The sequence below is a fragment of the Hemiscyllium ocellatum genome, chromosome 29 (genome assembly GCF_020745735.1).
Source record: "Hemiscyllium ocellatum isolate sHemOce1 chromosome 29, sHemOce1.pat.X.cur, whole genome shotgun sequence".
NCBI classification, from domain to species: domain Eukaryota; kingdom Metazoa; phylum Chordata; class Chondrichthyes; order Orectolobiformes; family Hemiscylliidae; genus Hemiscyllium; species Hemiscyllium ocellatum.
The window spans coordinates 33,309,325-33,334,696 of NC_083429.1; the positions used below are offsets into that span (position 1 = coordinate 33,309,325).

Genomic DNA, 25,372 nt, shown 5'->3' on the forward strand with positions numbered 1-25,372 from the left:
ATGGTTAGAATCTCTGGATTACTACTGAGCCATATGCAAATTGGCTTGGGGATAAGAAAATTAAGGAATTAAATAAGGAAGTGGTGTTTCCATTTCATGGGGCATTGGCATCAAATTTGCAACAGGAGGGATCTGGACCGATGGGATGGTCTCCACCTGAACTGATCTGGAATCAATGTCGTAGTGAAAAGGATAAATAGGGTGGTCACTCGAACTTTAAAATAGTGAGTTGAGTGGAAGGGAAGGGGAAAACGACAGAAAGTATGATGGTAAATAAAAAGGTGACCAGCAGGTTAGCATGTGTGCAGGAGGATTTAACTACTATGAAAGTAAAAAGGAAGGATAACTGAGAAGATATTATTAGAGATGTTGAAAACTAGCATTCAGGCATTTTACCTGAATACTTGTAGTATTTGTCACAAGGTTGATGAGTTAACTGCATAAATCATCGCGAATGAATATGATTTAGTAGCTATTATGAAGACATGGTTACAGGATGGTTACGACTATGAGTTAATTATTCAGGGGTATTAGACTATTCGGAAGGACGGACAGCAAGTTAAGGTAGGTAGTGTAGCTCTGATATTCAAGGACAGCAGGACAATACTGAGAGATGATATAGATTCTATGCAGAATAAGGTTGAAACCATTTGAATGGAAATTAAAAATTCCAGGAAATAGTCACTGACAGGCATAGTCTATAGGCCACCAAATAATAACATCACAATGGGGCGGGCAAAAAACAAAGAAATAACTAATGCCTGTAAAAATAGTATGGCAATTGTCATGGGGGATTTTAATCTAGACGTTGATTGGTGGAACCAACTCAGTCAGGATAGCCTTGAGGGGGAATTTGTTGAGTGTACTTGCGAAAGTTTTCTTGAACAGTGTGTAATGGAACCGACGAGGGAGCAAGCTATCCTAGATCTGGTCCTGCATAATGAGACAGGATAATTAAAGACCTCATAGTTACGTAATCTCTTGGAAGATGCAATCACAATATGGTGGAATTTAGAACACAGATGGAGATTGTGAAGATCAATACTAGAGTCCTGTACTTACACAAGGTAGACTACAATAGCATGATGGAGGACTTGGCTAAAGTAGACTGGAAACAAAGACGTTATAGTGGGACAGTTGACGAGTGTACAGAACCTTCAAAGTAATTTTGCAAAGTGCTCAGCAAAAGAATATTTCAGTGAAAAGGAAGGACTGTAAGAAAATGAGTAATCTACCATGGGTGTCTAAGGAAATAAGGGAGGTTATTAAATTGAAAGTGAAGGCATACAAAGTGGCCAAGTTCAGCAGGAAACTAGAAGATGGGGAAAACTTTAAAGATCAACAGAAAGCTACAAAAAAGTTTTAAAGAAAAGATAGAACATGAGAAAAAGCAGCACAGAGTATAAAGACAGTTAGGAAAGATTCTTACAAATACATAAAACGATAAAGAGTGGCTAAAGTAACCATTGGTCCTTTAGATGATGAGAAGGGGCATTTAGTCATAGGATATGATGAAATGGTCGAGGCATTGAACAAGTATTGTGTGTCGGTCTTCACAGTGGAGGACACAAATAACATGCCAGTAATTGACAAGGAGTCAAAGGTAGGTGAGGACATGGAAACAATCATTATTATGGAAAAGGTAGGGTTGGGCAAGTTAATGGAGCTAAGGATAGACAAGTCTCCTGGCCCTGAAGGAATGCATCCCTGCATTAAAAGAGACGGCGGGAGAAATAGCAAGTGTACTTATGGTAATTTTCCAAAACACGCTGGACTTTGGGGCAATTCCAGCAGATTGGAAAACAGCAAATGTGACACCACTGTTTAAAAAGGGTGGTAGACAAAAGATGGGAAATTATAGACTGGTTAAGTTAACTTTTGTCGTGGGGAAGATGCTTGAGTCTATTATCAAGGAAGAAATAGCAAGGCATCTAGATAAAAATGGTCTCATTGGGCAGATACAACATGGGTTCATGAAGGGCAAGTCATGGCTTAACTAATCTTTTGGAATTCTATGAAGACATTATGAGCATGGTGGACAACAGGGACACAGTAGATGTGGTGTACCAAAAGGCCTTCAACAAGGTGCTGCACAAAAGGCTGCTGCATATGATAAAGATGAATGGTGTTATGGGTAAAGTAGTAGCATGGAGAGAGGATTGGCTGACTAACAGGAAACAAAGAGCAGGGATAAATGAGTGCTATTCTGGTTGGTAATCAGCAACTAGTGGCATGCCTCAGGGATCAGTGTTGAGACTGCAATTATTCACAATTTATATAGATGATTTGGCATTAGGGACCACGTTTAGTGTGTCAAAGTTTGAAATGACACTAAGAAGAGTAGCAGAGCAAAGTGTGCAGTGGACTTCAAAACTTTGCAGAGGAGCACTGATACTTTAAGTGAGTGGGCAAAGGTCTGGCAGATGGAATACAATGTTAGTAAATATGACGTTCTCCATTTTGGTCGGAGTAACAGTAAAAAGGACTACTACGTGAATGGTAAAAAGTTGTAGCATGCTGCTCTGTAGAGGGACCTGGGTGTCCTTGTGCATGAATCACAGAAGATTAGTCTGCAGATACAACAGGCAATTAGGAAGGCAAAATGGAATGTTGTCCTTCATTGCTAAAGGGATTGAGTTTAAAAGCAGAGAGGTAATGTTGCAGATGTATAGGGTGTTGGTGAGGCCACACCTGGAGTACTGCATGCAATTTTGGTCTGCTTATGTGAGAAAAGATGTACTGGCACTAAAGGGGGATGCACAGGAGATTCACTAGATTGATTCTGAAGTTGTGGGGGTTGGCTTATGAGGAGAGACTGAGTAGACTGCAATTATATTCATTGGAATTTAGAATTGAGGGGGAGTCTTATAGAAATGTATAAAATTATTAAGGGAATGGATAAGATAGACATAGAGAGGATGTTTCCACTGGCAGGTGAAACTAGCACAAGAGGGCATAGCCTCAAAATTAGTGGGAGCAGATTTAGGGCTGAATTGAGAAGGAACTTCTTCACCCAGAGGGTTGTAAATCTATGGAATTCCTTGCCCAGTGAAGTAGTTGACACTACTTTAGTAAAGGTTTTTAAAGCTTGAATAGATTTTTTTTCAACAATGAAAGAATTAAGGGCTATGGTGAAAGGGTAGTAAGTGTAGCTGTGGCCATGAAAAGATCAATCATGATCTTACTGAGTGGCAGAGATGCTCGAAAGGCCACATAGCCTACTCCTGCTCTGAGATCTTACATAAAATTAGGCATACAGGAGAAGGAAAATTTCAATATTTTGTTCCACAACAGACATAAAAGCTTTCATCTTTGCATTTAGTTACGTCAACATTGGCAGAAAGCAGATCAAAGCTGAAGCTCTACCTTGTGGTTCATCCAAGACTGCTGCCAAATAATTTCAGTGAGCTGTTGAATGCATCACTACCTAAGCCTTGAAGGAATATTACCTTTGGAAGAGATTCTATTTTGCTAACAATATAATGTTTTAAATGCTTCTTTTGGTAGATTGACAAGATCCCTACACAGAACAGATTCCGTAAAATCAATTTGTTGACTATCCCCCACCATTCTGCATTCATTTCAATCATTCTAAACCTTGCTTCGTTAAAAAGGTTCATGACTGCATTTTATGAGAAAATTATTTTATTTAAAATTATATGCAGACATCAATGAAATGCTAAAGATTAGTGCATTAGGACCTTTTTGAAGTAAGTTATAAATAATAATTATCTCATTCTTTTAAAAATTTACAATTACAGTGAAGTAATAATGATAAAATTCAAAGAGATTACTATTTATTTAAATTGTTGGGTTTCTTCAATGTCCACCCACAAACACCTTTTATTTAGAAGATCTCTTATGTTTTAATAGCAGTGCTGAAATTTCAATAGAGAACAATTTGAATTTCTGATTAACAGACCGAAATTTTTATTTTGCCTCAGTAACCAGTTACTTATAACTTTTTAAAAAAAATCTTAGTTTTATCTTACATGTCCTCTCTGCTGTAGCTCCTCAAACTTTCTGACAATTTACTTAGCATCCACACTCTAAAATGGTGAACTATACAATTAGCTTTGCTGACTATGATGGTAACCTATACATTTGGTGTTCCAAAACAGAAACGCAGTTTGTTTAGTTCCGTACCTTATTCGAATTCAATGATAAATCTCTTACTGATGAAGTTAAATTTCCATTTGGCTAAACATAATCTATTCCAATAAATTTACATGATTAATCAAATATATTAAATAATGCAAACTTTCATCACCTTTACTTAAGCTGAGCAAAATTCAATTAGGAAATTAGTGTATATGATATTCCCTGAAGTAGTAATGTGATCCCATTAAAGCATATATAAATGATCACTTTTACTTCAAAACAATCCATCTGATCTGTTACAGTTTATCCTGTAGCTTACAGACCAATCAATTAAACTTCTCATTGGCTAAAGTGGATAATTCTACTTTACGAGTTTACTCAGTGTCTCACAAACCAAGCACTACACTATTAGTTACTTGCTTAATGAAATAAATTTTGTTTGGGAAAATTATTGTACAAATAATTTTATAACATGATTTTATTAGGTGACAATACTGTCTACCTGACTTTTTAAATTACATTTATAAACTTACCTGTAAGAATGCTTAATTTGTCAATAAATACAAATATGAAGTACAATATTTTGGCTCAGCTGTGGTGCATATTTACTTCTTAAAACCATAATAAAATAATATTTGTATTAGTTCAGAATTCCATACCAGTGTTTCCCATCTGAATATGTTGCTATAGAAACAGATCCAATTTTCTGAGAGGTAGAGACGCCCCTGCAGGAGGATGTCCCTTTGAAGGGCACATGAGTAATCTGCAAGGTCACAACAAAAACACCATTAATATTATGTGTAGGCATAAAACTGCCCACTAGAACCAGGAATCCAATAGAAACTCCTGAAAATCTAAAGGAACATGCACTCTTTAGATCACTCTTTAAGTGCTTATGTTTGTTAATGCTGGCACTGAATTGAAATAGTAAACCAAAGGTATTGAGTGACTGGAACAAGCAAAACTATCATCAAATTGAGGTGAAACAACTTACCATGAAAATGGTTTCAGCCATCCGCAACAGTCAAATATCAAGTTTCCAGAAAGAGTTTGTGTTTTAGAATTGAAATAGTTTTTAGCCAGCACCTATTTTAGTCCATGATTGAGGCTGTTTCTGTACCAATGAATGAGTTAATTGCAGTCATTGGTACAGAAAGGCTCTAATAGGAAGAATCTATTTGTCTTAGCAGAGCGCTCCATAAATTCCAGGGGTTTGTCAATTTAATGTAATTGGTGGAAGGTTTAGAGGAGAGCATTTTTCCACTCTGAAGGTGTTGAGAATCTGGAACACACTACATGAAAGAAGTGGTGTGGTAAAGCCTCACTACACTAAAATAAACCTGGGTTATTTATACGTGATGTCATAATGTACAGGGCTATTAAGCAATAGCTGGAAGACAGAATTAAACAACATAGTCTGTTTTCATCTGCATAAACAATATATGAGTCCCCATTTTGCTATTATATGTCTATATCATATTACACCTGTGATAAGCCAAACTGATTTTGAAAAATAAATGTAACTTTCAAATAAATAAATGCACAGCAGCTTTAAATTAAGTGAAATAGACATAGAATTTGTTTTGGAACTAAAACCATTTGACATAAAAAAAGTTACAGAAACTGGTGATAAGCAGCAAATGGCTTTTACTAACATTCAGCCGTTGACAATTCTGGCTTCATCCCAACAGGAATAATGACAAGGAAACATCAGATATGATCATTCAAACTGACTCTGAAATAAAAGGTGTAACTCCTGCTTCCAGTAATTCCAGTCCACTTCACTCTCATGCTAGTTTAGGTTCCGATTCTGGTTTCAGGCCATTTTTACATGACAATGCAATGTTGGAGTAGGAGAACATCACTGTGCTCTAATTATCCAGTGGATTTCATTCTAAACTCCTCATAAAATGATTTCAATTGAATCTTAGAGCATGCAACAATTGCAACAAAGTCATTTTCAATGTTTCTTGTGAATTGCCACAAATATATAAGCCAAAATCGAGACGTTAAGTACTACTGTAAAAATCATTGGAACTAAGTGTTTTTCTTTCATCTCAGGAAGACCAGTTTATCAGTGATTCATTCCTTTCTTGTCATCCAAATTTACCTTATTTAGTATGGAAATGTTTATCTAGTGATAAATACTTGGTCTTTTCATGTAACTGGTCTTAATTGAAACATGCTTATCGACATTTTAGCAGATGCTTGTTCATTACCAACAATGAGGCGTTCTGTGTCTGGCAGCTGCTTAAAGAGTTTTCTGAAATCCTCATTCCGTTGTTTGTATGTTGGACTCAAAACCTAAAATATAAAAGCAAGTTATTACAACCTAAAACAACTATTTTCTAAATTATCGAAAAGAAGCCTTTTCAGAACATTTAACAAGGTTTTCTTTATCTGAAATAGGAATGGAATTCATCTGCATCTAGAAATACAATATGAAATATCAATTTAGTACAGTTTGCCAATCAGAAAATCCATAGGATTGGAACAACCATACTTTATGTTATTTATTAAGGGATGTGGGCATCATAGGCAATAAATGTCCATTTATTTCCAATCTCTAACGGTGCAGTGAGATGCTTTCTTGCACCACTATAGCTTATGTAGTGAAGGCCCTGACAGTGCTGTCAGGGAGTACCATGATTTTTACCAGGTAGAGATGTGTGTGACTTAGAGGGAAACTTAGATGCAATGGTATCAAATAAATTAGCTATTTTGACCTGAATATTTTTGGGATTGAGTGTTTTTCGAGCTGCACTCATCCAGTTGGTTGAACAATCTCAATTGCATTCCTGATTTTGTCTTTGCAAAGGAAGAAACATTTGATATTTACTACCCAACCCTAACTGCCCGAGAGAAGGTGGTGGATACATTATCTTCTTGAACTGCTGCAACCTTTGGGGTTAGATTCTCTCTTGGAGACAGTCACTGTCTCATGGTCATGGATACAATAGGACAGAGTTACTGGGCCTGAGATGGTATTTGGCCCATATCAATTTTCCCCTATTCTCAAAGTTAGCCCACGGGGCAGTGTTCAATACTTTTCATGGGTTCTTGGTTAATGAGAATGCAATACCAATGTTAATTACCTATAATCATGGCAAACATGTTAGCTAGGGGTAATGGGAATATGATGACTAAAAAGCAACAAATATTTAGATGTTCCAAATGTCAACTTGCATTATTAATACACATGGACAGTGAAATTTAGCTTACAACATGTTATGAGAAACCATGTCCATTAAATATCATTGAATACTGTCCAGAATAACAAAAGGATGAATGCAACCAAGATGGGTAACACTATCAAGAATAACAACCTACATTTATATTGTATGCTCAATGAAATGAAACATCCAAATGTTATGACCCCAATTAATGTTAGTACTGAACATGTCAGATCCCAGATTGAAATCTGCCTTGATGGATTTTTTTTGTTAAACTTGGTGGTGTTAACATTAAAACAGAAGTATATAATCCTACAAATTTTATTTACAAATAATAGGTAAAATTTTGAAGCACAGCATAAATACAATCCCACCTATCCCGACACCATCTCTTTATACTACTCACTTATTCGAGAGTTAGCGTCTTTGTCACATCTATAGCTTGAGCTTAACTGTTTCTTTCAATTTCTGGTCTTCAGAGTTTAGTAGTCTCTTCCTTGATTAGGCACACAATTGAGCTTAGACTTTGTCAATGTCAAATAACATCCTCAGGATTCTACGGAAATCTTTCTGATCTATCTCCTTTCTTCAAGAGAAACAGTATTAGACATCTAACTTTCATTAGAAACTCTGGCAACTGAAGAACAGAAGCTTCCCAAGCATTGCCTTTTTACCTCAGCAAAAGCAAAGTTCCTGAACCTTCTAAACAGAGAACAAGCTAATAATTTACAATGTTTACTTTGTTCATTTGTAAAACTCTCAATACAAACAAATATCCAACACCCACCATACAGACTCCAAATCTCTCTGATTTTTAAAAAAATGGCTCCAAAAGCACTGACACGTTAATTGTTAAACTCCTCATGGACAGAGTTTTAAAAAAAATCACCTGTCACTAGCTCAAAATCTAACCTCTAACATAACTAATATTAACATGTACATAAATCACATACCTTACATCACACAACGTATTGCAGGAAGAAAACTGGCACTGAATATTATTTATGTGGAGAAGTTCATAAGATAAAAGAGCAGAATTAGGCCATTCCGCCCATTGAGTCTGCTCCGCCATTCGATCATGGCTGATATGCTCCTCATCCCCACTTTCCTGCCTTCTCTCCATATTCCTTCTATCCATTGCCAATTACAAATCTGTCTAACTCTTCCTTAAATTTACTCACTGTCCCAGCAGGCATCCTACTTTGGAGAATCGAAATCCACAGAATCACAAATCTTTGGAAGAAGTAGCTTCTCCTCAACTTTGTTTTAAATCTGCTACTGCCAATCCTAAGATTATGACCTCTCATCCTAGAATGCCCCACAAGAGGAAGCATCTGCTCCACGTCAATTTTATCTACAAGTTTTATCAACTTGAATACCTCAATTTGATCTCACCTCATTCTTCTAAATTCCACATAGTTAAGGCCTAAACTGTTCAATCTCTCTTCAAATGTCAAACCCTCATCTCTGGTAAACCTTCTCTGACCTGCTGCCAATGCCACCTACATCTTTCCTCAAATAAGGGGACCAAAACTGTGCACAATACTCCAGGTGTGGTCTCACCAATACCTTATATAATTACAACAATACTTCTTTATCTTTATATTCTATTCCTTTGGTTATAAAAGTCAACATTCCATTCATTTTCTTTATTATCTGCAGTACCTGAATGCTAGTATTTGGTGACTTATGAATTAGAACAGCTTCAACCTCTGCACTGGAGCACCCCAAAATCTCTCCCCATTAAGATAATAGGTTGCCGACCCAAGTGCATGTTATGAGAAACCTATTATATAATGTATCCATGTTAAACTCCATCTGTCATATTTTGGCCCACTCTCCTAACCTATCTGTATCCATTTGTAAGGTTCTTATTTCCTCATTGCAATTTACAGTCCTGCCTATTTTTGTGCCATCCTCAAATTTGGCCATACAGCCTTCAATCCCTGTATCCAAATCTTTAACGTAGATTGTAAATAGCTGGAATCCAAGGATCGAACTCTGCGGCACCCCACTAGTGACATTTTGCCATTCAGGAAAAACACCATTTGTCCCAACTCTCTGTCTTCTGTCCATTAGCCAGTCATCGATCCAGGCTAATAACTTACCCCTAATCCCATATGATCCGACCATGTGAATTAACCTTTCGTGCAGCACCTTCTCAAATGCCTTCCAGAAGTTCAGATAAATTATATCTATAGCATCCCCATTATCTACCCTGCTTGTTACAACTTTGAAGAACCCTAGCACATTAGTCAAACATGATTTGTCTTTTATAAAACAATTCTGACTCTGAGAATGACTGCAGTAAGATATAAAACATAACAATTTGGGAATTTTATCCATGAATTGCAGAAAGTTAGCACCTGACTTCAATGGGTAATAGGGAAGACAAATGGAATATTGACTTTTATTTCAAAGGGAATGGACTATAAAATAAGGAGGGTTTGCTAAAACTATAAGGCACTAGTCAAGCTACAGCTGAAAGTCTTGGTCACCTTCTCTAAGGAAAGATGTTCATAGCACTGGAGCCAATCCAGGAAAGTTTCACTAACCCGTTATAAGGTATGGAGACATTGAGTAAATTGATCTTTTACTTGTTGGAATATAGGAAAATGAGAGATAACCTAATTTAAAGATAGGGGATTTAACAGAGTAGATGCAGACAGATAGTTTCCTCTTGTGGGAGAGTCTGGACCAGAAGCATAATCTCAGAATAAGGGATCACCTTGTTAAGACAGAAATGAGGATGAATTTCTTCTTTCAGAAGGTGGTCAATCTGTGGAATTCTTTATCATAGAGTGCTGTTGAGGCTGGATCATTAGAGTCATTGAGATGTACAGGACAAAAACAGACCCTTTGGTCCAACTTGTCCATGCCGACCAGATATCCCAACCCAATCAAGTCCCACCTGCCAGCATCTAGTATTAGGTGTATTCAAGGCTAAGGTAGACAGATTTTTAATCAGTAAGGGTTTAAGAGTTATGGGAAAAGGGCACTAGCATAGAATTGAGGATTATCCCTTCAGCTATGATCTATCTCATTCAATGCTGGAGCAGTTTCAGCTGAGCTGAATGGTCTTATTTTTTTCTACTTCTTATGGTCTGGTATCATATTTACCAACAGAAAAATCAATAAAAACTCAAGTCACAGAAGAAAATACAGAATCATCAAGGACAAAGCAGCCAGTTGAATGGTATTCCAGCCACCATTTTAGACATGCACTTCCTGCAATAAAGGCACATTTGAGCTGCATATCTTTGCAATTTGCCAAAGTTTCTTTGCCAACTAGAAAGTTAAGGGTAGCTAGGGTACAGGAATTCTACCACCTCCAAGCTTCCTTTGAAGTCACACACCATCCTGATTTGGAAAAATGCATGCATTCCTTTAGAGTCATTGGGGCACTACCCTAACAATATTTTGGGTGTACTATCACCATGGACTGCAGTAAATCAAGATGGTGGCTCACCACAATTTGCAAAGGGCATTGATGGAGAGGCAATGATGCCCACGTCATGAATGGTATAAAAAATTCTAAAATGAAAAATATCAGCGTTTGAGGTAAAAAAAAAATCCATCTAGGGCACATATTTAGATTTCAGTATGCACAATAAGTACAGAAGAGGGCAGTTATTCAATTTTATATGTTAATAAGTTACATGCTAAGCCATTTGTCCGTCAATTGACATGTGAGTCGATAATTTTTAGTTGGTTAAGACATGAATTTGTGATGTACCATGAAATTCTAAACTGCAAAATAAACAAACAATGTAAACACACATTAAACAGCATTGCCATAGACAATGGCACTGCCTACAATTCATTTCTGGGCAACACAAGCAAAATTTAAATCTTCCATCTAGTTCATACCTATTTCAGTATAGGTAATGAAAATATAAGATAACTCTGCTAATTTCATTTTAACCTGTGACACTTGGAGTGGCAGCTAAGGGTGATAACGGAAACACCTTTGGTTCTTCTCCTCTCTCCCGAAGAAATTCTACACTTCAAGGAAGTGACATACATCAATCAAAGCTTGTTCCCCTACTTCTTGTCCTGACCAATACAGACAAACAATAATTAGGGCTTTTTTACTTAAAACAGTTCCTGTTTGAAGCACCATTACTCTGTCAGACTCCAAGAATTGCCTTAAGTTGAAATATTAAAAAATACAATGTACTTGAAAGGCCACAGACAGATAAATTTTAGGTATAATGAAATGATGAACCACTTATGGCATTAAGTTGATGTGCCAGCTAAAGTATCAAAAACATAAAGGTGCTGATTAATGTTGGAGCTTAACACAATAATAATCAGACCTTCCGATGTGTTGTGTGCATGGTCATTCCACACACTTATCTTGATTGGTAATGACAAAAGACTGACCATTGATAATATCATAGCAAATTCAATCTTATCCATACTGCCAACCACAAACATACAGTTTCCAGATAAATCACTGGTTGGTGATGAGCAACAGGATAAAAACAATGACTGCAGATGCTGGAATCCAGATTCTGGATTAGTGGTGCTGGAAGAGTACAGCAATTCAGGCAGCATCCAAGGAGCAGTGAAATCGACGTTTCGGGCAAAAGCCCTTCATCAGGATAGCAACAGGAGACTGCTTCATTTATTTCCTCAACAGAGATATGTTGTGGTCAAGGCACCTTTGTTACTCACCCACCTGAAGCAGTGAACATAACACTGCCGAAGTGCAAACCTGAAACACCATCACCTTTCTGATCAAACATTTCGATAACATTCACATTGGTATCAACAGACAGTTAGTTCAATAATTGTGATGTGTAAAAAGTATACTTATAAAGGAATACCAAAATACTATCTCTAGAATAAATAAGGTGAGACAAGATTCTAATGCATCATTATTTTTCAGCTGTTGTTTAGTTTTCTTTTTCAGGAATAATGTCTACTCTTGACTTGCAATCCTGTAATAAATAAATACAAGCAGCACCACTCATGATGCTAGGAAAACTCCAGAAAAATGCCTTAACTCAAATTACTAGCTTTTGTGTTTATAGAACCAATGTACAGATTTTGGTATAGGTATCTCATACACTTTAGAAGATTAGCTCTCCTTCGCATTTAATCATATTGCAATCAGAACAACATATTCAGATTGAAAACAAGTCCAAAAAGAACAAACTCCTTTTACTAATTACTTTTCCTGTTAAGGAGGAGTGATTATTCAGACTGAATCAATAATCCAACAAAGCCTAAAATCTAAATAACTAATGAAAACTACTTAGCTGTTGGCTGGATGATTAGCATGCAGTACAGAATAACACCAACAGCATAAGTTTGCTACCTGTTCCAGTTGATGTAGACTTGGGAGCTGCCTCCATGGCCTTCTGGCGAGTGGAAGGCAATGACAAACCACTATAGTCAAAAAATGACCAAGAAAGTAGCTCAGGAAGAAGCATCTGCAACCAATGAATCAAGAACCCACCTTCAGGCAGATCACCCATACTATAAAGTATATACTAATTTAATATCTGTTGGAAACATTTTTAGAGCAGAAGCTAAGAACACTTGCTTCTGATAATCTTACATACTTCAACAGCAAAAGCTTGGTTGGTTTCTGATTACTTGGACCCAGAAAATATGCAAGACATCTGACGCACTCTCAGACATTTTTTCGCCAGTGTGTATCTTCTATGTCTATTTGTGAAATGTGTTATGCAATATTTTTCGTTTTCCTCTCACTATTGTAAATCCTTAACAATGAATTTTACAGCACAGGAATTCATGGTTAGGTCCGTCATGTTGACTCTCCAAAAGAGATATACAACCAGAATTCACCTCGTAGCTACATGACATGTAAAAGGAAGAAGTTTACTTCGTGCTCATCAAGGCAAGAGATTTTGGTTTTGGGTAATGAATACCAATTTCAGCATCAGCTGATAGTATCAAACTCAAATTACACGCAGAGTAAAAATCCCTCTGTACATACTCTACACAGTAAAGTGTCGCATTTTAGAAATTGCCCTGTACTTGCAGCCTTTGTAAAGTAACATCAATTAATGTCAAGTTTGATATTTTTTGATATCCAGTTTGTGTAGGTAATGGGATTGAAACTCTCCAAATTTGTTTTGCAGTCAGAGAGTTCCTGCTGTGCAGATAGAGGCCATTCAGCCTATTGAGTTTACAGTGACACTCTGAAGAGCATTCCACCCAGACTGGTCTCCCACCTTATCCCCGTAACCCCACATTTACAATAGCTAACGAATCTAAATCTGCACATCCCTGGACACACAGGGCAATTGAGCATGGCAAATTCACATAACCTGCACACCTTTGGACTGCGGGAGGAAACCCAAGCAGACACGGTGAGAACGTGCAAACTCCACAGTCACCCAAGGCTGGAATTAGACCCAGGTTCCTGGCTGTGAGACCGTGCCAACTACTGCTAACCAACAGAAGTCTTGCAAACAAACAACTTGCATTTATTGCTCTGGGTTATATGTAAAAGCAGACCCTATATGCCGCTAATCAGTTCCCTTGTTCATAAATGCCGATCTGCTGACAATATTAATTGACATGAAGATCACAGTTCATTAGAAAACATAGCCCATTTTATTAGTTAATTCTGTTCCAGTATTATCCTCCTTAATTATAGGGTGTGTAAAGAGCCAAAATAATAAAATAGCTGAAATATGCCTTTTGAATATCATCAAAACTGGTAATTACACCTATGGATGCTTTCCCCTGAATTTATAACTTTTATATTGCATGGACATATTTGTCATTCGTTTTTTTTTAAATAGTTGCATTACACTAACCTGGTATAAAACTTAAGAATTTATATGCAATTCATTTTGACACTATTTTGAAAAATGTAAAATGCATTCAGACCCTTTATCTATTAGCTTAAAATTTAAACTATCCCCCTGTAGTTTATAAGATGATGATTCTGTTATTTCAGACTGTTACAAACTATGGGAACTTGTTATCTGAAAACAGACATTCACATCATTACCACAAGCAGACAGTGTGGTGGACAGAGTTCAATTATGGTCTTTCATCTCTAGTTCTCAATTAAACCTCAGCCTAACCCAGCCTGCTGGCTGTGAGGGACCTATTTGCAAGCCCACAATACAAATCACATTAAATTTAATATAAAATCAAAAATCAATGAGGATGGTTGAATGGTCAGTATTGGAATAGAAATGTCAGATGAAGTGGCACGTGCTTTAATAAATCTGGGGTTGAAGCATGTCACTTCAGTGCAAGATATAGAAGGTCCTCCACTCCATTATTTAGTTTGAATTGCTTAAGTTAAATTTATTATTTATTTCTGCAGCTCCTGGAGGTCCACATCCACCATCTAATTTAAACTATCCCTGTTTACATTATCTTAGCAGGTTAAATGAATATAAAATGAAATACTGTAAACACTAGTGCATATGTCGTACTGTCAGGAATATTCCTTGATGCTCCAATGACAGGCAAGCAATTTAATTTTTAAAAAAGTGTACAAGTTAAACACCAGACAATTCATCAGACTTTAACAAGCTTTAGCTGAAATATTTTCCCTTTTTCTTAAACGCAAGATGAGAAATTCTAATCAGGAGTCAATTCAATTAAGAACAATACTCTCTATTCTCTAAAATTCTACTTGAGCTTAAACAAAATTGACTGCAGTTAGGATCGAGGCATGGATTTAATGAATAGTCCAGTCGAATAGCTAATAGGTCACTTGCATTGCAAGCTTGTGGTTATGGACTGAAGTCCCAGTGCCTACTGCTAGTCCAATCCACCAGCCTCATGTGCAATGATTGTCAGTTCTCAACAGGGCCATCAGGTGGGACGGTGGAAAAACATCGTCCAACTCACCCCGCAGCAAGCGCAACTCCTATCAACTGAACATGGAGCATCATCAGAAGTCGTCAAAGAGAAGCCTGTGTTCCCGTCCGCCTCGCCCTCCAGGATTATGGAGGATGCTTTGGGGTGAGTGGCCTTGGTGTAGGGGAGGGGAGGGAAGGGAAGGGAAGAAAAATGGAGGGCAAAAAATACATTTGAATTGAATTATTACAAATGACTTTGATATAGACAACAAAACTGCAGAAGATAAAATGTTGAAGACTAATTTAAACAGGGAAGTTTACTGCCAAAGCCAGTTTCAAATAAAAATCTTGTTTCTCCAGACAAGAGCAGAAAGATGCTGAGGATGGGTTAACACTAGCCAAACTAACAGAGTTGCTATAACTATCTTTTCATTTGAAGTAATTCAGCCTCTTTACACATGTGGAACCTGGAATTTCTCCCAATGAATTATGCCAATTAGATCATTAGTACCAACTATTCCAAAAAAATACAAAGAAAATTGACAAAAAAAAAGCTCAAAGAACATAGCACGGAAGAAAAAGGAGTCGATATTTTAAAGAGTACTCCATACTTCAATGCTTAACCATTTTATATACAAAAATATAAATACCTAGTTTCTCAACTCCTCACTACTAGGCCACTCCAAAGCATCAACAATAGAAAGATACACTATAAACAACTCCAATCATGGAGAGCTGGTCTAGAGTCAGAACACTGCAAAAGCACAAACATTCGCATGGGTTCATTTCTTTAAATGCATACAAAGGAGTGTTTCAAAATAAAAATGCACCCCAGACTATATCTCCTTATCTGACATCAGTCTTGGTAACTGCATGACATTAAAACACCATTTATGATGACAATTCATCATTTGTTGATCACGTCATTGTCCGTTACATTATGTGTTTAGTAGCATTCTAAAGCTTACGTGGAAGACAAATTTCAAAATAATCTATTTAAAGACAGAAAGTTGGTGAAATGCAGAAATACTAAGTATGAGGCTCATGGATCAGAAAGCTACTTTTGGGTATTTTGACATCTTGGAAAAGCGGGCACTTAAGGTGACAAATGTGCGGTCTACAGAGAAATACTAGGGTGGCTTACTATCCAAAAACAAACATTTCAGAGCAACCGTGGTTGTATAGGGGTCTGGGGGGATGACCAACAACACTTTGTGAAACTGCCTTCATACTTGGCAGCAACAAATGACCCATATTGTGGTATCAGAAACACTCTGTGCTGCTTGTGAAATATCTGATATAGTTTCCTCATATTTTCATGCATACCAAATAGATAGATTAACCTCCCATATATTACAGTGCATATTGCTTGTTAATATTTCACCTCACATGACTTAGTGGAGGCTGGTACCTGGTACTTACTATTTTGTCAGCCTCTCCTTACTTGAGTAAACAAATCCAGGAATGTGGTTTCTAGCCAGTTGAATAATGCAGTTAAAGATAATCCTCAATTTTCCAAACTGCAATTCATAAATTAAACATGATAAGTACAACAAAAAAACTGAATTCCTTATAGTCAGCTTACATCTAGTCACCTGTCCAATAGCCAAATCAGGTTGAAGAAATGGCATCCTACATGGAATTCTATTAAATGTTTCACAATGACAGTCAATTACATTCCTAAATTTCCTATTCAAATGAACTGTCGAATGAAGATAGACCCAGCTGTGAAGAATTGAGCCGGACCAAATAAACTTCCTCGAAGTATAGAAGTCCTCACAATATCATCGAGATGTAAAGTGAAATGAAATGAATTTTCAAAAAAAGAATATAAGACAAAGAGATGGATAAAAACAAACCTGTTTATGGATTTAGTTGAAGAAGCATTGAAAGTTACTGCTAAGATATAACTAGGTATGGTGATAGTGCTGAAGCCAGTTTTGAAACATTAATCTGTATCAACTTGAATCTTCATTCCAAGTCACAAAACTTCGAGGTAAATGTCAAACATATACACAGAAAGTTCATAAGTAATCAGCCACTTAGAAGAAACAAAGAGAAAACACAAAACGTAACTTTAAACGTTAGTGAAAGCTTAATCTCTTCCTTCATATCTTTGTAATACAAATTTTCATCTGTTTCTGTTTCTGTTCCAGAAACCAGTGAACTATTGCAACTGCTGTTTGAGCAGCCTACATGAGTCATGATCACAAAAATTGCTTTTTTTAAAAATCATTGTTGACTTTTTAGAAGTAATTTTTTTTGATGATAGGAAATTAGAATATTGTTCTGAAGTATCATTGCCCATTGCTGTTCACAGTCTGTAAGTTTGTTTTCAATTATCAGTGCACAATGCTCCATAAAATTTAAGCAGTGTTACTTTTAGAATCTCTTCATTCACACATAATGAAGACACTCACTAAAGATGGTCCAAGGTAGTACATGAATTGCATGGAAAATAGCAATGAATGTAATTGCTTGCTTCCACACACATGCACAACTTCATAGCTTTTAATACAACCTTTTTCCTTACATTAAAACCAGAAACTGCACTTTGAATTTTGTACAAATACTTTAGTTGCACCATAAATTCATTTCCATCATTTGAGACTCGACACATATAGAAGACATTATACACGTTGCCAAAACTCGCCTAAGGTCACAAGCAAATTAAGGCAGCAAGATAAATGGCAAGCACAGTAAAAGGACACCCTCTTGTCATTGAGCTTGGCAGTAGATGCTTCATATTGAGCATGTGCATTGTAAAGTTAACTTTGCTTGCAGGCTGAACCACTTCTCACATCATATCCAGAAGTAGACTTGAATGTGCTAAATATGTTTGCTCATTACCATGACTGAAACATTGAGAGAACTTTGCACAGTTGGAGATGTCATTGCTTGGAGAAAGCATTAAACTGGATCTTGGCTCCCTTCTCAGGTGGATATACACAATTCCAGTTCACTACCTGAAGAAATGCATGGACTCTCCTGGCTTTTTAGCTAACACTTAACTCTCAACCAATACCACGAAAAGCAGATTCTCTGGTCATTTAGCTCATTGTTGTTTGTGGAGCCTTACTGTGCACAAATCCAATACTAGGTTTCTTAACCTTACATTTATCACATTTATCAATGTCTTCAAGGCAGAGATTGATAGATTCTTGATGTCTCGAGGAATTAAGGGCTACAGGGAGAATGTGGGTAAGTGGAGTTGAAATGCCCATCAGCCATGATTGAATGGCGGAGTGGACTCGATGGGCCAAATGGCCTTACTTCCACTCCTATGTCTTATGTTCTTATTTTCAAAATATTCTGCTAGTTGTAAACAGTACTGGAATGATTTAATGGCTTGAAAGGTGCTACATAGAAGAAACATTCCTCTTTCCTAGTTCAAAATGAATATTTTCTTGAACAAAATGAGTTGATCCATGTTGAAAGTGCAAACATAGCACATGTAATGAAATGAGCTGATTTTGACTGAAGATACAATACTTTGAAAGTACACTGCCAACACTTTTAAAAATTGAGGTAATAGGATTACCCTGCCGCTGTGTACCTGGCCAGGAAGTAAAAATCAGGAACAAAAACATGAAATTACTCCAAAAACTCAGCGTCTGTGGAGAGAAAGCACAATCAACATTCCAGGTCCAGTGACCCATTTTCAGAACTGACTGCAGATAGAAAGATTGGTATATAAGTTTAAAATGGATTAGAGGAGGGGCGAGGATAGGTGGAGATGGAATGCAGGACAGAACAGGAATTGAACAGAGAAAGGGATGTTAAAAGGTCAGCCTGGGGGAATCAAAAGCTGTTAATGATGACCATTAGTAGCTGACAATGGGTTTGTTGTGGTAGCAGCCCTTGTGATGACAAGGCTTGGTGTATAGGGGTTGGGATAAGGAGATGGGAGGAGATGCTCAGGCCCTAAAATTATTGAACTTGATACCGAATCCAAAAATCAGTGCTTGCTGTCTAACTCAAAGAGCATACAAGGATAATGGGTGAGCTGAGATGAAAAACAGGTAAACATTTAGCAGTAAAATTTATCAATAAAGTTGCTTTCAAAGGCCAATGTCTGATCTCGTCAGACAAAGCCAATTATAATGTTATGCAGTATGTCCAAACAATGACGGGAGAAAAAGTGAAACTGGTCACTTTTAGGTAATCAAATATTCTAACAGTCTCAGTGGATACGATATGTAAGTGGAATTACTGTTATTCAACTAAGTACATATTAGGTATGTAAACATTTCTTTTCAATGGATATTATCAGTTTTATATCGTCAACCTAGAACTGTGTTATATAATTTGGTTAATGTTATCATTAACAGTAAAATTAAAATAAACAAATTATCTTCAACTAATCTAGCATTCTAAAATTGCCAAAAACTAAGCACATTTTCTGTTTTAAGAACGAAGGGATGACCCTTTAGAACTGAGATGAGGAGGAACTTCTTCAGCCAGGGGTAGTTGATCTGTGGAACTCATTGCTACAGAGAGCTGTGGAGGCCAAGTCATTGAGTGTGTTGAAGACAGAGATAGACAGGTTCTTCTTTGGTAAAGGGATCAAGGGTTACCAGGAGAAAGGGGTTGAGAAACATATCAGCCATGATCAAATGACAGAGCCGCATCAATGGGCCAAATAGCCTAATTCTATGTTATGGGCCTAATCACACACTGTAATTTTGGAGGAATTCATTGTGATATAGAACAGTATCACCAGCAATTTGTAAGTTTCACATTGAAAACAGTTACTTACATGAGGATCACAAATAATATAACTCTCCTTTTGAGAAAATACAATACAATCATTGTACAAAACTCAATATAACATATCTGATCAACTCTAATAGAACATAGAACAATACAGCACAGAACAGAACAGGCCCTTCGGCCCACGATGTTGTGCCGAACATTTCTCCTAGCTTAAGCACATATCCATGTACCTATCCAATTGCCGCTTAAAGGTCACCAATGATTCTGATTCTGCCACTCCCATAGGGAGCGCATTCCATGCCCTTAATCTTAAATATAGTCATGATTTTAATTACTGTTAACAAATGTGACCTCCAACTCACAACAGGATGTCAAATCTTAAAATAGATAAATCCCTAATGAGTGGAATGAATGTTGTGCTTCCTAAACTTGCAACAAGCTCTGGCTGATCAATACATTTGACTTCTGATTCTGAACAATGTGAATCATTCAAAGAAAATCTGTAAAAGGTTCAACTTTTAAGAAAACATGGCAATTTAAACATTTTTAAACTGGATGCTTATTCCTTCATTACAGCAATTCTCAAAGCGCCAAGACACAATGAGCTTTAACAAAGTTAAAAATCACACAACACCAGGTTATAGTCCAATAGGTTTATTTGGAAGCACACTAGCTTTCAGAGCACTGCTCCTTGATAAAGATGCAGCGCTCTGAAAGCTAGTGCTTCCAAATAAACCTGTTGGACTGAAACCTGATGTTGTGTGATTTTTTAACTTTGTACACCTCAGTCCAACACCGGCATTTCCAAATCATGAGTTTTAACAGTAATACAGATCTGAAAACACCAAATATCACTGGTTCAACAATTGCAAGAAGTTGGAAAATGTTTTATTAATTGTGGCTTACAAATCAATATTAATTTGAGTGGCTTCAGACAATACCTATGGAGCGTAAAGACTTCTCCGATTCCCTTTGAGCTATGGAGTCTAACCTTCTGCACCATTGCCTTCTGTTCCCAACCTCTTATTGTCTACCACTGCTGATGAAGTCTTCAGCCTTCACGACCCTCCTCTCTGGAACTGCCTTTCTAAATTTCACCACATTTCAACTTTCCTCTCTATCTTTAAAGGTCTTCTTAAGAAATACTTATTTGGTTAAAAGTCCATACAGTCGATAAACTCAAAACTCAATGTCTCATCTTTTCAAACACTGTGAAGCAATTCTGCCATCCTACATTAAAATTACTGTCTTGGATATTTGACGAGCAGGGCATCGCAATGCATTAGACACTTTCTTGCACTACATCATTTTGCTGGTAATGTGAGCTTATGACATAAGGGATCTGGGCGTTTATGAGATGCAAAATTATAAATAGAAAAATAATGAGACAGGAAAGTGAATTAGCTCAGTTGAATTAGAGCCAAATCAGTAAAGGAAGCGCAATAAAAAGCAAGAAAGAAATAGCATTAAGGAATTGAAAAAAGACAGAAAAGAACTCAATTTAAAGGTTAAATAAAACATGACATATAGCACAGCGTTTTAATTTACATAGTATTCTTCTAACCATTTGCCATAGATGGACATGGAATATCACATGTAAACATTTTGACAAAGAACAGGCAAGTTACCTCCAGTGGTCTGGACATTGTTTGTCCATCAATAAACATTACAAAAACAGATTATTTGGTCATAATCATATTATTATTTGTTGGTGTTCACAAACTGATTGCTACACTTCCTACATTACAAAACTTCAATTAGTACTTTGTCAAGCTGTAAAATGTCCAGATGTGTGGTGATCATGGAAAACACTAAATTAATGCAAGATTTTTTTCCCTCCTGTAGCTTCAGTGGAAGTTCTGCAGAAACCTTGCAGAAATTACAGAATCACAATATCTCCAAGGTTCCTCTAAAGATTGTACAGGTGTTGCTGCAGAAGATTGAGGAAATCCTTGTGGAAATTCAAGCTCTTAGGGCACTTACATGACAAGCTATTACTGCTTAGATTACAACAGATATCTCTGAAGTGCAGAATCATGGTGTTCAGTTAAAGAAAGCTGTATTTTTCCCACATAGGAAATATACATGTTTCAAACAAATAAAACTCAAAATACATTTCAGAAAATTTCAAGTATAAGGGTGCATGTGAATTAACCATTGACTATTAAGTGCAGTTTGTGACTGGGCAGCCTCAAGTAATTATACCCTGAAACTCTTGGGCAGTTTCACAATATAATCTGGTTCTCAGTTTGAGAATGTGCCTTCTGCTTACGAGAAGGAACAAGCTGCACTTATGAGAATGACTGCCCTCAATAATAAACACATGGTTCCCACTAAATGTGCATACAAATGGGTGATATACATGAAGTAATTTTAAAATTACAGCGCTTATTAAGACAGATAAAAACTTATTCCTTTTGACAAAGTTAACACATCATCTCCAAATAAAAGTTAAATTAATTTTTATAACCTGTATCTGACACTGCTTTCATCAAATATAAAAGTTCCTAATCTATTGAGAGGTATTTTGAAAAGATACATGTAATGCAGCAACAGTTATACAAAGATCAAGTAAGTACTTCACTCACTGCTGGAATTTCTTCATCATCCATATCTGGGTCAATCCAGATAGAAGCATCGTCTGGCAAATAGCAAGCCGTGGTCATTTCATTACTCTGACATGAGAAGTCCCAGCCAGGATATACCTCACTTCCAATATTCATAATTTACAACGAATTAAGCTTCCAAAGACTTCTAAACCTTTTCTTAAATTTCCCCTGCCTGATGATGTTTTGCAGTTACTCCTGAGGAACCATGCTTGGATGTCTAATTTATTCTCAATTTAATTATTTTGCAATTTACCAGTAACACTTGAAGATGGAATTAGCCTGACTCCCACATGCAACAAATTAGGTATCTGACTGCCTTGATACTATGCGTTTCCACTGTCCTATAGTAACCTCAGCTCACACACATTGCCAACTACAGATGTTTCCTGTCAACAAGAATGAAGGAAGATTCTGTTCCAAGAATTAACTTAATGTAACTCCGCAATTATACACTGTTAAGTGTTTCCCTCTGTACTGTTAACTAAGCATCAGAACATCTTCAGTGTTTTCAAATATATAAGCAGTTCTGACCTCTCGTGGGAGGAGTTTGGTGTGGTTTCACAACCTGAGCAAACACTGGCTGTGCAGATGTGCCAAGGAAGTGATGGCAGTATTAACTATTAACCTATTGGCAAACAATATACTCTGGGACCTGTTGGTACGTAAATAGACTCTCTCCTCCTCCCTAGCATGGTTTATCCTGGAGTGAGTCAGATAATTTTAACTTCACAAATGACAAAACTTTGTTCTCCAGCAGTTAACCCAGCATACATGCATGTGTTATCGGGTGCACACCCTCATAAACACTGCACAATGAGTCAGAGTGAGGCCAGATGATATTGAAACCAGATGTGATATTCATTGCAAGGGAGGAAAGGCACCAAGTTCACAGGGTGAATGAACTTCAGGTTCTGTTCATCTGCACTCCAGATAACAAGCAGAATACAGAGATGAAAAGGTTTTTCACATAATATTATTTTAACCCCTTCAGATACATCCCCAATAGGTTTCTGATTTTTAAATTCATAGTGGGGCACAGTACCCCTTTAACAAACTACAAACAAGTTTAATAGTTCTGCACTGATTGCACCACCCTTTTTGTACTGTACAGTCCAGCTGACTTCCAAGTTAACTGCATATAACCTCAATGAAAAAGTGCTATCACATGAAAGCACAGCTTATAAGATCTATCACTATTACTGATATGGCAAGTAAGACAGGATCAAAGTCAAAAAAGTCTATAAAATTTAAACAAAGTTCAAACTCATTACTACTACAACGGAAATTTTGAACCAATCTCGGAGTTCAGACAATCAAACAGCAATTTATTATTCAATTGGAGAAAATAACAAGAACTACAACATATCACAAGGAGTTTAAAGACTCTCTACTTTCAATGTTCATTTCACAAGCTGCAATCCCAAATGATCTTCATTTATATGGCCTCTCCATGACATTTTGAAGGAAAATTGAAATATTCTTCATATTGACCCCTCCATGGCCTCATATGGGGATAAACTTGGAATTTTGTGGTCACCTGGATTATGCTAAATAGTTGCTATGGTTGAAGTGGGTTTATATCGGCTGTCTTCTGATTTTTTAGCTGTTTTTCAGACGCTCCATTTTTAGCACTCAGGAGGCTCGTGTTGGATAGCAGGAAGAGACAGTGAGGTTACTTTGTGCAGATGCATCACTAAGTGTCACTATTCAGAATGATTTTTCTACTTTTACTGTGAGTAATGATTCACAGCTTCCCCTTCAATGATTTCTCTTCCATAATATTACATCTCTTGGGAAAAACAGGGTAGGTGACCTGCTTCTAAGTTTGTAAAGTACATCTGGATACCAGAAAATGCACAAAAATGTGATGTGGTAACACTCTGAATCATCTATCCCAAAGTAAGAGCCTTTTTTCTGAAACTTGCCAAATTGACAACATGACTGAGACCGGAAGAGGACAATATTGATTCGTACCAATGATGTCAAATGAATTCATTCATTACTTCAACTTTCATAATTCACAAGTCACTAGATCTCTCTTTGTTGCTCTCTATGGATCTTCATTCTAGCCAACAATGAGAAGTCTCTTGTAACTCCAGACTGAGATTGCAAGAGATATGTTGCAGATTTCACGCCACCTTATTAGGTCTCCTTAGTCTTTCAGATGACAGACAGTAGTGGGGATCCTAACAGAGAAATAGGAAAGGACGAATTGGGCAGTTAAAACTGCTGATATGTAGAAAGTATTAGTGTATGCCTAACCAGAGGACACCGCTGCCCAGTCTTAGAAATTCAAACCTGAAAACATGCTTCTAGTTATTGAACAGAATTGTGTTTAAAAATGTTTACAAAAGACCAAGAAACACAAAACATTACGAATTTGTTCATCACTGTTGAAACTTTGATGTAAATGACTCTCAAAGAATAATACATCTTCAAAAGTCTTTAATTAAAGTCAACGGCATTCATGGGAACTGTGCTCCTGAAGAACATCATATTCAGACAATGTTTGCAAATGGTTAGCCTTGTTAACTGCACATGGGTAGTATGAATTTTTGCACCAGGAAATACACATTTTCTTTCCTACTTTAAGGTGAAGATTTGATTCACAGTCAACGGAAAGGTGTACATTAAGTATTATATGGATTCATGAAGGATTTAACATGCAAACAGCAGGTCTTTCTTCCAAAAGATGTAATTAGAAAGCTAGCCAATTACACTGGAAAATGAAAATTATAAGATCCTGTAAATATTAGTTTTGTGAAAAGCCTTCAACAAAAATATCTATTGTACAAAAACATGTATCATGTAATGTGGTAAAAATCATAAAATGTTTGAAGTTCTACAAATATATTGATATTAAAAAAATTGGTAAGTTACTTGATATGAGCTTGCTAAAACATCACAGAGTTTCTTCACAATCAACAACTAAAAACCTGCAATGCTTGTAGGAAAGCCTCAAACTGGC

At 36.7% G+C, this 25,372-nt stretch overlaps 1 protein-coding gene across 6 annotated transcripts in view; it reads right to left on the minus strand.

Moving 5' to 3' along the window:
• Nucleotides 1-25,372, minus strand: part of LOC132829473 (protein Aster-B-like) — a 599,261-nt gene that overhangs the window by 37,012 nt on the left and 536,877 nt on the right. For all 6 annotated transcript variants that reach the window (XM_060846670.1, XM_060846671.1, XM_060846666.1 and 3 more), the window contains 2 exons: nt 6,321-6,405; nt 4,761-4,864 (listed from right to left, as the gene is read on the minus strand). In XM_060846670.1, coding sequence (XP_060702653.1) covers nt 4,761-4,864; nt 6,321-6,405 — 189 coding nt within the window. The remainder of the gene's footprint in view (nt 1-4,760; nt 4,865-6,320; nt 6,406-25,372) is intronic.